A 13,337-nucleotide genomic window follows, 5' to 3' on the forward strand; every position below is an offset into this window, starting at 1 on the left:
GGAAGAGGGAGGCCAGCCTTGAGCCTTTGCCCATGAATTTCCCTTCTTCATATCTTTTCTTCTTGCACTTGAACCTTTGCATCTAATCCAGCCTCCAAAGGCTATCGCAAAGCCCCTTCTTCTGTGCAGTCCTTCCTGGTCACAGCCTCTGTGTCCTGTGTCCCCTGGATTCTCTCTGGGCAGAAATTGAAAGTCTTCAATGTACAAGTCAAGTGCAAATTCAAAGCAGGTATTCCTGGGTCCAAAATGAACCTCAGATAAATGTTTGTGAAACAAACCACTGAATAATGATTGAAATACAACAAGAGAGGTAAATAAGAGTCCTCCATGTGAAAATGGAAACAATGTTTCTGCCTAATGCATGGAATTGCTAAGTAGAATTAAATAAGATACTCCATGTTAAGCCGTTGACACATCTCTGGTGTATTATGAGTGATCACAGCCCTAAATATAAGAGCTAAAACAAAAAGCTGCTAGTAAGGAAAAAAAAAAAAAAAAGTAAGAGAATATCTTGATGACCTTTTCGACAGGTGAAGGTTTCTCTGAAATGGTTTAGAAAGTATGAATCACAAAAAGGAAAAAAAAAAACTGAGCTTCACTAAAATTAAAATTCCTACTTATCCAAAATACACCTTTAAGAATATAGATAAGCAAGCCACAGACTGGAAGAAAAGACTGCAAAACATATCTGATGAAGGACTTGCATCCAGAATATATTAAGAATTTGTACAACCTGATAATATGAAGACGAGTGATTCAATTAAACAAAAATGTGAACAGACACTTCCTACAAGAAAATATGCAAATGGCCAAGAGGCACATGAGAAAGTGCTCACTGTCATTAGTAGTTAGAAACATGCCAATTAAAATCATAATGGGGTACTGCTACACGCCCACCAGAGTGGCAGAAATTAAAGGACCAGCAACACCCAATGCGGGGTCAGAGCGTGAGGGAGCTGGGACCCTCCCTCCCGGCTGGTAGGAACGTGAAATGGCACCATCGCTCTGGAAAACAGTTTGGCAATTTCTCTAGACGTTACACGTACAGCTCACCCTGAGACCACCAATCCCTTTCCGAGGCATCTATCCCAGAGAAATGAAAACAAACGTCCAGGAAAAGCTTTGAAGACAAATGTTCACAGCATCTCCTTTCATAAGAGCTTAAATAGTCACCTATAAGAAAATAGATCAAAAAAAGATAGTGGTATATTTAGACAAAAAAAATATTACTCAAAAAAAAAAAAAGGCCCATAAATGACTGATTTGTTCTGTAACATTGAAGAATCTCAAAAATGACTTGCTGAGAGAAAGAATTCCAAGCACAAAAAAGTCTGTTTTGCATGATCGCATCTATATGAAATTCGAGGGTGGGCAAAACTGACCCTGTGATGATAGAGATCAGGACAGTGGTTGTTTGGCGGCTGGGGTGGGGGAGGGGGGATCTGATCAGGAAGGCGCATGAGGAAACTTTCTGGAATGACTAAATGTTTCCTCTTGATAGGAATTCCTCAAAACAGATTGAACAAGATACTTTAGATCTGAGCATTTCTCTGTACGTAAAGTCAATCTCAATTACATAAGAAATATGAATTATCCAGCTGCCTGGCTGGCTTAGTCAGTTTAGAGTCTGCCTTCAGCTCAGGTCATGATCCTGGGGTCCTGGGATGGAGCTCCACATTGGGCTCCCTATTTAGCAGAGAGCCTGCTTCTCCCTCTGCCTCTGCCCCTCCCCGGCCTCCCCACCCGCCGGTTTTGCACTCTCTCGCGCCCGCTAGCTCTCTCTCTCCCTCAAATAAATAAAATCTTTAAAAATAAGAAATATGACTTACCATTAATGTTATTGTCATTATTGCTTTTCTCTGTACCAGGCACCTTAATTGACATGTTGACATCTTGTCTTGTAGTCAGTGAGGTCAGGACCCTGTCCTGTTTGCTCCTGCTTGGCTCACCAGTGCCCAGCACAGGGCCTGGCACCAAATAGATGTTCAGTGAATATTTGTTAAATAAATTCACGAATGAACAAGCAAGCATTTGCAGGAGGAGAGAGCAATAGCAGAAGGAATGTCTGGCTTTGGAAAGCAGAGCTGGGAGAAACAGAGTTTCTGATATTTACAACCCTCCAGCCTCTCTGTTCTGGTTTGCTGGACAACTGGGGGCTCCGTTAACACTCATATCTATGTATTTACAAGACAGCCTGGAAGCTGCTTGGGAACTAATTCAGCATCTCAAGGAAATTATTTGCCTTTAGAAAAGAAGATGTAAATATTCCCCACTCGGCTCAACAGAATGGCTCCGCTGGGCTCCCAAAAACAGTCCTTCAGAAAGACCCTTTTTTTTTTTTTTTAAAGATTTTATTTATTTATTTGACAGACAGAGATCACACGTAGGCAGAGAGGCAGACAGAGAGAGATGGAGAAGCAGGCTCCCTGCTGAGCAGAGAGCCCGATGTGGGGCTCAATCCCAGGACCCTGAGATCATGACCTGAGCTGAAGGCAGAGGCTTTAACCCACTGAGCCACCCAGGCACCCCAGAAAGTCCTTTAACTCACTGCCGAGGCTGGGAGAAGGATTCTAGGAAAGGAAGAGGAGATGGCAGCATCGAAGAGTCGCTGCACATCCCCACACATTGTCTCCTTTACTCCTCATGATGATGAAGCCAACGGGGGTCACTGTCTCCATTTTGCAGATGAGAACATGGAGGCTCAGAGGTGTCCCAGGTGAGTGACGCTCTGCTGGGGTTAGCACTGAAACCCAGGCCTGCCTGGTCCTTGGTGGGGCTGGAGAACCAGGTGTCATATCTCTCACTCTTGATTGCTGTGTGCCCGGGGTCATGGTGTTCTCTGAGCTTCGATTTCCTCATCTGTAGAAAGGGGTCCATGCCTTACCCTCCCATCTAGGAGGAGGTGAGGCTGAGAGGAACCCCAAGAAAGTCAGAAATGGGCCTGCTTCTCATCCCACCAGGGGACTGGGCATATCACCCGCTGGGAGGTCACCACAGGGAATGGGCACTTCTCTGTCAACCTTCTCGAGCTGGCACTGTCCTTCTCAATCTATTTAGAAGATCTTTACTCTGCACCACCTCCATGGCCACCACTCTGGTCTGAGGCACCTGCAGTCCCTCAAGTGGGTTAGAGGTCTCCACACTGGTCTCCCTGATTCTGCTCTTTTCCTTTGAAGTCTATTCTCCACTCAGCAATCAGGACGATCCTTATGAACCCGAGGTCGGATCATGTCACAGGTCCAAACACTGGAGTGGCTCTAAGGTGACCACCTCATTCTGGTGTACCTGGGACTTTCCTGGTTGGAGCCCCAAAAGTCCTGTGTGCCGAGAGCCTCCTCAGTCCTGGACCAGTTGGGATGGTCGATCACCCTAATGGCTTCCAGATCTTTCTGAGTTAAAGCCAACATGTTCACAAAACCCTCTGTCACCGGGCCCCCATCACCTCTCTGTCCTTATCCACCACACCTTTCCAGCCATGCTGGCCTCCTTGCATTCATGCTGCTACCCCGGGGCCTTTGCACTGTCTGTTCCTTCTGCCTAGAATGTTCTTCCTCATTTTATGATTGGTTCCCTCCTCCTGTCAGGTCTTTGCTTCAGTATTTCTTTCTCAAGGAGCCTTGCTCCCCTCATTCCTTCTAAAATATTCTCCACATCCCTCTCAATGCCTCTCAGACCTCTCCCCTCCTTCATTTTTTTTCTTCCCCACACTTTTCATTATCTAATATATTACATAGGTTACTTTCTTCTCTTGTCTACCATTTTCCCCTACCCCCAACTAGAATGTAAATTCTACAAGGGCATGGATGTCTTTCCACATTCGTCATGGCTGTATCTATGGGGCTGGAACAGTGATTTAAAAATCAACACATAGCACGTGTTTATGAGTCCTGGTTGAGTGAATGAATTGCCTTAGCATCACCCATGAGTTGGGTCCCCAAGTTCCCAGTTAGGTGGGGGAGGCCAGCGAGCATACAGAGGCTTCAAGCCGGGCTATAAGGGCAGAGGGAGACACAGGGGTGTGAGCTTGCGGCAGAGCCCCCCAACCCCTCCTGGAAGTCAGGGAAGGCTGAGAACGGGAGGAAGAAGGGCAAGAAGACGGTGGCCTGCCAGCAGCATCTGCTCTGCAGAGAAAGTCCCTGCATGCTCCTCCCCTCCACTTCCTGCCACACAAACTCCCCTCAGGGACTTCAGCCGTAGCTATGGTGGGCAGCAGTCCAGGGACCATGAACTGCATCCCTCACTCTCAACCATGAACTTGCTCCAACTAAGGAAGCTGATGAGCCACCAACAGCAGGAACGATTTCAGTTCCCTCTCCCATCTAGAAAGGACAGTTTCAAATCTATATGGAGGCTTCTCATGCTCTGGCAATTTGGGATAAGCCACTCCACCCATTAGGCATGAAACTGGATTCCTTCCAAGTCAGGAGGGTTGGCGGGGCCCCCGGGAAGCCGTCCCCCCTAGCCCACGCCACCTTCCAGGGAGGTGCTTGAGATCAGAACTGACGATAGGGGTGAATGGTTGCGGTTGCTCACACTGGGACCTCGCTTAGGGGGTCTCTGCCTGGGTCAGAGCCAGAACATCCATTCAGCCTCTCCCCACGTGGGCCAGATGACCAGGCCATGGGACTGGGAGGAGGTCAGGGAGCACCGAGCAAGGGAGCTCTGAACTCTGATCCCAGCTCCTTCACTGCTAACTCTGTCAGTCACTTGGGCTTCCTGAGCCTCAGTTTTGTCATCTGTAAAGTGGGCTCAGTGATCCTTGTGCTGGTTCTTCTGTGGACCAAACTCCAGAACCAGGGTTTCCTTGCACACTACTTATTATCCAAGGCCTAGAGGGATTTAGTAAACTGTTGAGGTCCCAGCTTAAAAAATGGCAAAGACTGGACTAAACCCAAACCCATTCTTAATGACCAGGTGCATGACCTCCAGATGGAGCAGGCAGGGCTGAATTTGGCTAGAGAGAGACGGAGCAAAGTAAAGTGATACTCTCCAGAGGCCCTGTCTACCAGCTGACCTAGTAGGAAGACATTGTCTACACAGCCAAGCTCGTCCCAGGGTATGATTAAACCAGAATGCCTGCCTTGGGTTCAAATCTCAGCTTCACTTGTCTGTTCTCATGTTCCTCCTGAACCTCAGTGTCTGAGGGGAGGACCTTCAAACCCTCTCCTCTGATTTTCACCTTCTGCCAAACCCCTTGTTCCTCTTCCTGACCCCACGCACTGAGCAACGAAGAACTGTTACTTATTTAATCTATCAGAGCCAGCCGTAGTCTGTGGACTCAGTTTATCAGGGGCACAAGCCCACTGTGCCTTAAAGAATTGCATGCCCCAGCATTCTTCCACCTCCAGCTGTAGACCTCCTAAGGACAGCTGGAGACACGGTGAGGCCAAGGGCTTTGGCAAACACAGCTGTGTCTCCCTCTACCCTTTGTGGCCAGCCTGAGTGGGAAGACCACAGACTTTCGATGAAGGGAGGTGGGAAATGGGAGGATTGACATAAGCCACTCCACTGAGCTCTACAAGCTGAAGGCACATGAGATGAGCACGATTTTATCAGAGCCCAGAAGGGGGCTACTGGGCCTTCATGCAACTAGTCATAAAGCAGCTGCTGAGTCATTTTTAAATTTTTCTTGCACATATGGAAAGGGCAGGGTGATTGATGGGGCAGTAGACCCCCAACACCTGTCTCAGGAACGATGTTTAAATATCACGAGCACAGCACCTGGCCCCTCGCCGACAGATGAGGAGTGGAAGGTATGGGTGGTTCTTAACAGAGGGTGACAAGGTCACCACCTCACCTTGTCCCCAGGGCCAATGCTTAGCATCTGTCACTATGCTCTGAAGGTAGCTGCCCACACTGACAGGTGAATAAGCAACCGAGACTGGGCGGGGTGGGAACAGAGCCTCGGCTGTCGGTCTCCTGAAGACAACAGCAGGAGCCATTAATCACATCTAGAGCCTTCCATGGTTATATCTGACATCCTCCAGCATCTGCCTCTCTCCACTGCAATGTCTTCCTTGTTCTTCCCACCTAAGGATCCTTGGGATTTGGAAAGAATGGAAATCTTCCATTCCTCAGCCCTAAACCATGCAGTCGGCCAGGGGCCTGGGGACAGAGCTGGGTCTCTGGCGGCCTGCCAAGGGTCCAGGCAGGGAGGGGATGGTGTAGACACAGAAGGATGACCCGTCACAGGTGACACGGGCACAGCTGATACGTAACTGCAAGTTTATTACCCATCTTCTCTCGTAAGCCATAAGCTTCATGAAGGCAGCCCTCTGCCCACCCCAGCCTTAGCTGGAAACAGGGCCCAGAACGTGGGGTGGTGGGAGGACTCATAATTATTTCTTAAACAAAAAAATACTAACTGGGTCTTAAACTCTGATCTGCCTTTGGACACATCTTTTCCCTCTCTGAGTCTCATTTTCCTTTACTATAAAATTACCCCAAGTCTCTCTTGTCGTCCTGGGATTCTAGGGTTCTTTTAAGACCTGGGAACACTGTTAAAAACAGCCTTGGGGCCCAGAAATAGGAGGAGACATTTGGGACGGCTATTTAACCACTTGGATCTGTAACTTCCAACCCTCTCACCTCTCAGATATCTTTGGTTCTGCTGGCAGGGAAGCCAGCGAAGGGCAGGGCAGTGCAGATGAAGCCTCAGCCTTGGGTGTGAGAGAGCCAGGCTTCTGAGCCCAGAGCTCAACGGAGCCACTGCTGACTGCGGGCTGACTACATGCCGGGCACTGCGCTCAGCCCTTTGGGAGACCATGGACCTCACAAGAGGCCGGCAGGCTGGTATGAGTCCCAGACCCATTGCACAGAGGAGGGAAGGGGGGCCCAGAAAGAAGGAAACAAGCTGAGCTTACACAGAGAGAGGATGGCAGAGCCAGGCCTTGCAGAAGTGGTAACTTGGGTGGGGCTTATTGCCCTGGGTCCCAGGCTGAGCAAGATGCTGATGTGACCTCATGGTCCCCCTGAGGATTTCTGCAGTTGGCTTGCAAGTAGGAGGGCCACACTGGGTCAGTATCTCCTGCATCAGGCTGTGCTGAGTTGGGGGATCTGAGGGGCAAGGGCTTTCTGTTTCCTGCACAACAGTGAGGGAAACTTTGCTGTTATGAGTTGACTTTAACTTTTTTGGATGTACCGCTTTGCACATCATTGAAGAATAATGACAGGTTTCTCCTTTACCGCAAGGTACTTCATAAAATAAATGTCCAGTAAATTTTGGACAGGGAACTCACGAGATAATTTCATCTTTATTTTTCCTTATCGCACTTCTCATTCTGATACTGTATTTATTTTCTTGGTTACTGTCTGTCTCCCCAGGTAGGATGTTCCCTCTAAAAAAGCAGAAGGGGTTCCACCTGCTCGCCATGGATCCCCCACGTGGGGAACACTGCCTGGCGCTCAGCAGGTGCCCCACGAATATTGGCTGAATGAGGAATACTGCTGGCACAGGAAGAGAAGCTCCTGGAAACTCACAGGTTCCAGGCCCTAAAAATGTCTGCAAATCTCCAGCGCCAGGAAGGCAGTGAGAATCTGCTCTCGAGTTCTGTAACTGCTTTCATTCGGGGACCAAGCTGGGAGCTCGGGACGTATTTACCTGATCGCTACATGAATAATGCTCATGAATAGAAAATTAAATTACCACCTACTTTGCATAGCACGTGTTACGAGCTGAATTACGATCCCTACAAAAGGTGCCTGGGGAAGCCCTGAAGCCCACTACTTCCGAGTACGACTGTATTGGCAGATGGGGTCTTTAAAGGGGTGATCATGTTAAAGCTAATCCGTTTGGATTGCCCGATCTGATCTGACCGCTGTCCTTATAAGAAGAGGAAATATGGACACACAGGGAGACAACCAGGGATGCATGCAGAGAGGAGAGACCACGGGAATGCCCAGGAGAAGGCAGCCATCTATGAGCTAAGGAGAGACCACCGAAGGAACCAGGCCTACCAACACCTCCTCGGGCTCGGTCTTCAAGCCTCCAGAACCATAAGGCGACCCCCTAATCTGTGGTGATTTGCTACAGCAGCCCTAGCAAGCGAGCACACTGATTGGTTATCCCAGAGGGGCCCTGGGGACAGACGCACATTGGGGGCAGAACCTAGCCTATGCTAGTGGGAATCTAAATAGGGGCAGCATCACCATTCTCCATGCGGACATGAGCTAGCACAGCCTTTGCAAATAGGGAATAATAAGTGCATAAATAAAAATAAAATTTAAATTTAAAAAATAAAAGTGCATTTATCTTTCAGGACTTTTTCTGAAGTTGTGGTGTGAGGCTCCACGTGCAATGCTTAGCAAGGTGTCCAACATAGCATGTGAATAATAAACACCAGCCTACAGTTTTAGTATGACTAATACTTCAAGGGTGTTTGGAGAAGCAGGTATCCAAGCTACAGACGTGCCTAGGCCAGTGGAGTTTGTGGCACACGTGCATACTGGTGTGGGCGTGGCAGGGCTGTATATGCGAGCAGGTGTATTGGCGGGGGGGGGGGGGTGGTTATGAGCAGATGTTCACAGGCGCTTGAATGTGGATCTGGGTGCACCTGGGTGGGAATACCTTCATGTCAGTGTGTCACATGCATCCAAGGAATATAGGTTCTTTAACTTTTTCAGCGGCTTGTTCATCTACCCATCTACTCAAGTTTCTCGAAAGCTTGCCTACACATATGTGCACAATGTAGGTGAGTAGGCAGGCAAGGGGACTAGGATAGAGGTAAATATGGGAATTGAGGGAGAATGGAGAATGAGCACTTATTGCCGTTTGATGTATCATGGAGGACTTCCCGGAGGAGGTGGCACTTGAGTTGAGGTCAAATGAAGAGAAGCAAGGCCCTTGTGTGGAGTTATGGAGGGGGAGAGAAATAACAGTGTGTACTCAAAACTATAAACATTTTGGGTTGATGCTGTTCCCTGGAACCCTTCTCCCCGGGCCACCCCCATCAAACCTCCAGGGTCCCATGATCACAGAACAGACAGGAAGCACAGAGGCCAAGGAGCTATCACTTTATTTTGTACAGACCAAGCATGCTGGGATCCCATGCCCGAGGGATATGCCTCCTGCCGGACCCCTCTGGCCACTCAAGCACAGCCATGCTGGCCGACTCTGGACTGAGGGCCCCTGGGCAGGCCTGGTCCGTCTCTCTTTTTCTCCAGACAGTGGTGGAGCCAGGAAGTCTTCCGGGGCAGTACATCTCAGGAGGCTGGAAACAAACGTAGGTCAGAGTGGATCAATGGGATGCAGGAAGGATGTTTGGGGCGGGGGGGGCGGAGGCCCTGATGTCCCCTGTCTCCGGGGGGGCACTCCTGCAGAGACACCACCCAGAGGAATGAAGGAGCATGGGCAGCAGAAGGGGAATGAGTGGAGAGACGCTTGGGACGGAGCTCTTGAAGGACCAAAGGGCTGAGCGCTGGGACACCTGATGCTTTCCGCCTGCGGCGGGTGCTGGGCCCTAAGCTGAAGATCCCTGGCATTTACAGAAAACTCACAGTGTTACTTTGGGGAATGGCATTATCAGCCCCAATTTCGCGCTGTGGACACAGGGGCTTGGCCAGGTCCCATGATTTGCCCCAGGTCTCAGAGCCAGATACACGGAAGGTGCTAGCTTACAGGGATGGGGGTGGGATCACTTGGATCTGAATCCCCTAATACATTGCCTCACGGGGGATGGGGCTATACCTCTATCGTTCAGTTCAAGCCTCCAGTGTGGATGTCAGGGCGGAAGATATTTTTTTTGGCAGAGGCTCTGTTACCACGGTGAGCGCTACTGGATGGGGGAAGGACTTGAGTTAAAAAAAAAAAATGGCAGAGACAAGATGTTCTGTGATGACTTCTGCTAAGAACTGTTCTCCTTATGGACGTGTGCCCTTTACTTGGCCTTTGAAACTGCTTTCTGTGTCCCCGAGAGCATAATAATGTAAATGAATATCACATCTCTTCCCCGTAATTGAGAGCAGAGAGAAGGCCGTGTTAAGTCAAATTAATTTGCTCTGATACAGTCTGAGCCCGGCTCCTCAGAAGGGGCAATTGCTTTTTGATGGGCTAAGGGTGCCTCTCGAAGTAGGAGGTCTATGGATGTGGAGGCCGGGTGGTTCATTTGAGTCCAGGAGGCCTCTGGAAGGAAGGCTGGGGACCGAGGCAAGGCCTAGGCTGTGCACCTGCCTGCGGCTGCCCCATCCTGCCAGAGCCTGGAACTGCTTCAAGTTCAGTGCCCAAGAGTCTCCCGGAGGCCACGTGCCATTATATTACTCGGTAGGGGGTTTGCCCTGTGTCTGAACCTGGAGGGAGGAACTTAGACCTCCTCCACTGATGTCCAGCCTCCCCAAACTGGCTTTGCTTTTCAGAGAAGAGTCGCAGAGTGGAATACCCAGGACCCTAAAGCTTGAAATGTGCTCTGGGCGGGGTTGTCAGGGGCCAGCCCAGCCTCAGGCAAAGAGCACCGAACTGGGGGTCAAGGTGACTGGCTGACTCCCCAGGGAAATCTTGATCTTGAGGGCTCCCTCATTTGTTTTACCAGTGAGGTCAGAGTCGGGAAGTTCCAACATCCCTTTAAGTATAGATGGCCGGGATGCCAACCTCACTATGGGATGTTAACACGGGCAACTTCTTAAAGATCCTGCTCTGTCACTGAGAAGACCCTGAGCTTATCCCTGATTGTGCTCAGGATAGGTTACCAAGGAGAAGTGTTATAGACACAAGTGGCGATTCCGGAGTTTCAAATGCCATTCTGCCCGGCTGATGTCCTACAAGGAGCTTAACCTCTTTGACTCTGTTTGCCAAACTGTAAAATGGGAATCAGTCATCCTAACCACCTATGGGGATCTCTGTGGATGCTGACTTGTTGGATATGTATGCCCAACAAATAGAAGCCATTGTGAGCAATGGATTCCTCTTCCTATCTTTAGTCTGGAGAAGTCCAGGATTAGCTCTGGGGTAGGACAGAGGAGAGAGGGAAGTCCTACTTCTCTTCTCCCATTTGCTGCTCTGGGAACTTCGCACTGGCTCCCTGCTGCCGCCCACCCACACAAGGGAACTCTGTTTCTCTCTGGATATGTAAAGCAAGAGTTGGATCCCACTCTTCCCAAAGCCCTTTCTGCCCCGGCCTGAGCCTACCCCATAAGATTTGCCATCGTTATGTGGACAGAAGGCCACCATGGCTCCTCTAGCTCCAGGCAGAATGGAGCCTTGGAAAGACAAAAAGCCCAACCCCTTCTCTAGCACCGTCCTATAGGATCCTTTGCTTTCCGATGGGTCCGCATTTTAAAATCCTAAGGAACCAGAGGCAGCCAGCAGAGAGCTTTGCATCAGGCAACTCATTATTTCCGCAAGAATCTCTAAAACCCATCTTCTCTAGAGAAATCACTCACAGTGAGGAAGGCAGCGGCTTCAACAGGTTTTCTCCAGGCTGCCAGACCTGGGTGGGCTGTTTGGTTTTCATTCTCCCAAGAACAGTCCCCGCCTGCTGCTTTTACCTGCACTGGCTCCTACTTCTGGAGATATTTCTTCATTATGCTCTCAACGTCCTCGTCTTTGCTCCCTGCCCCCGGCTCCCTGTGCTCAGGGGACGTTTGCTCGCCACCATCACCCTCCAGCCGTGGGATTCGTGGTCGGCTCTTGATGCTGTCGGCACTTTTGAAGGACACGATGGAGCTGGAGGAGGAGGACGAGTCAGAGAGCTGAGCGAGGTCGTCCTTAGACTCCGGACTCTTTTTCAAAATGGTCTTGATCCCTGAGAGAAAGGTCCGGTCAGCCTCCTCCGTCTCAAAGTGGATGCGTGAGTGCCGCGGACTGTCTTGACCCTCTTTGGGCACTCTGGCCAAGGACACGGGAGACTCAGGCTTCCGGATGGCTGGGAGGAAGTCGTCGAAATCCACTTTGGTCTTGCGTTCATAGTTGAGGCTTGGGACCTTCCAGGTGAATGGATCACTGTCCAGGGGTTCCTCCATGAGGTGGGCAAACTGGCGGTTCTGGAAGACGAGGGGCTCCTTCCCCAGGTCTGGACAGCCTGCGTCATCGAGGGAGGACTCCAGACAGCGCCTCCGAGGCCGCAGCGTGGGTGACAAGAGCAGGGACCTGGATGAGCTTGGGGAGCTCAGTCTTCTGCCGGAGCTCTGCCCTGATTCGAACAGGGACTCGCAGGAGCTGAACCGAGTCTTCAGCTTCTCAGGCGGCTGGGTGGTGCCCTCGGTGCTCTGGGAGGAGATGCATTTCAGGCTGGTGGACCGCAGGAGCCCGGCTGATGTCCCAGAGGCACCCTCCGGTTCCAGGGCTGACTTTGACCCAAACCCCAGCGAGAGGGCTCCCTCGTCACTGCCCGCCCTGGCCCTACGCAGCGCAGAAGCCCCGGTGGTCTGGTAAATGGGAAGGGTGGGCCAGTCCTCCAGCCCCAGCGGGGACCCCCGTCCCCTCTGAGCTCTCTTCCTCCGGAGACTTTCCACAAACTCCGACAGGGCTGCCGAGGGACTGGGCAGCTTTTCCCTGGATGCAGGGGACGTGTCTGTACTTCGAGAAGCTGGGGAGGAAGACCGTGTCCCCAGTCTCTGCGCAGGTTTTCTCTGCCCACCACACTCGTCCCCATTCCCTGGATGGTAGTACTTTTGCCGTCGGAGGCAGAGGGGAGAAACAGACTTGTCCCCTGAGGTCTGGCTCTGCACGGTCCGGGCTCTGCTCAGGGCCGACGCCGGCTGGGACCTCTCTGCATCTCTGGGCTCGTCCTTCATCCTGCGCCAAGAAGACACACGCGGTCAGTAGAAACCACGGCATTCACACGGTCTGGTGCCATCAGTGTGAGAGTCGCTAAGCACAGGCTATAATACTATTTTTCTTTGGACACACCATCCTGACTGCACTCTCAAATGAACCGAGTGATTTAATGGGCAAATTCGAGCCATGTAAATGATTTCTTGTTGCTTTCTGAAATGCAATTTCTGCCTATAATTAAACCCAGCTACGTACGTGCGAGTGGATTAAAACGGCAGTTAGGATGGCTGACATATCTGACATGATAGGACCTACCACACCAGGGCCTGCTGCGAAATAAGTAGTTTGCTTCTTGGAGACTTGAGGGGGACCTGCGGGGGGTTATTTATTTATTTAGGGCTGAGCCCAGAGGAGGGTCCCACCAAGTAGGGCTTCTGAGAGTCAGTGACCCAAATACATCTCAGTGGGATGCTCTTTGGCACCCCTGATTGATTTATGGGGTAGAGGTAAGAACTCGGTCCCCCTCCCCCCAAAGAGAAAGATTTTCATAAAATCGACATGAAACCAAGTCTAAACACAAGAGGACAGACGGTTTCTATTCTGGGACTATACCAGTCTTGGCTTTCATACA

The 13,337-nt window shown here is 50.6% G+C and overlaps 1 protein-coding gene across 1 annotated transcript in view; it reads right to left on the reverse strand.

Moving 5' to 3' along the window:
• Nucleotides 1-8,989: 8,989 nt before the first annotated feature.
• Nucleotides 8,990-13,337, reverse strand: part of MYO18B (myosin XVIIIB) — a gene marked incomplete at its 5' end in the record, with an annotated part of 220,584 nt that continues 216,236 nt past the window's right edge. The window contains 2 exons of the mRNA XM_080821624.1: nt 8,990-9,209; nt 11,479-12,727. Coding sequence (XP_080677750.1) covers nt 11,491-12,727 — 1,237 coding nt within the window. The 3' untranslated portion in view covers nt 8,990-9,209; nt 11,479-11,490. The remainder of the gene's footprint in view (nt 9,210-11,478; nt 12,728-13,337) is intronic.

Source organism: Martes martes, assembly GCF_963455335.1.
Source record: "Martes martes genome assembly, chromosome: 13".
Taxonomy (NCBI): Eukaryota; Metazoa; Chordata; class Mammalia; order Carnivora; family Mustelidae; genus Martes; species Martes martes.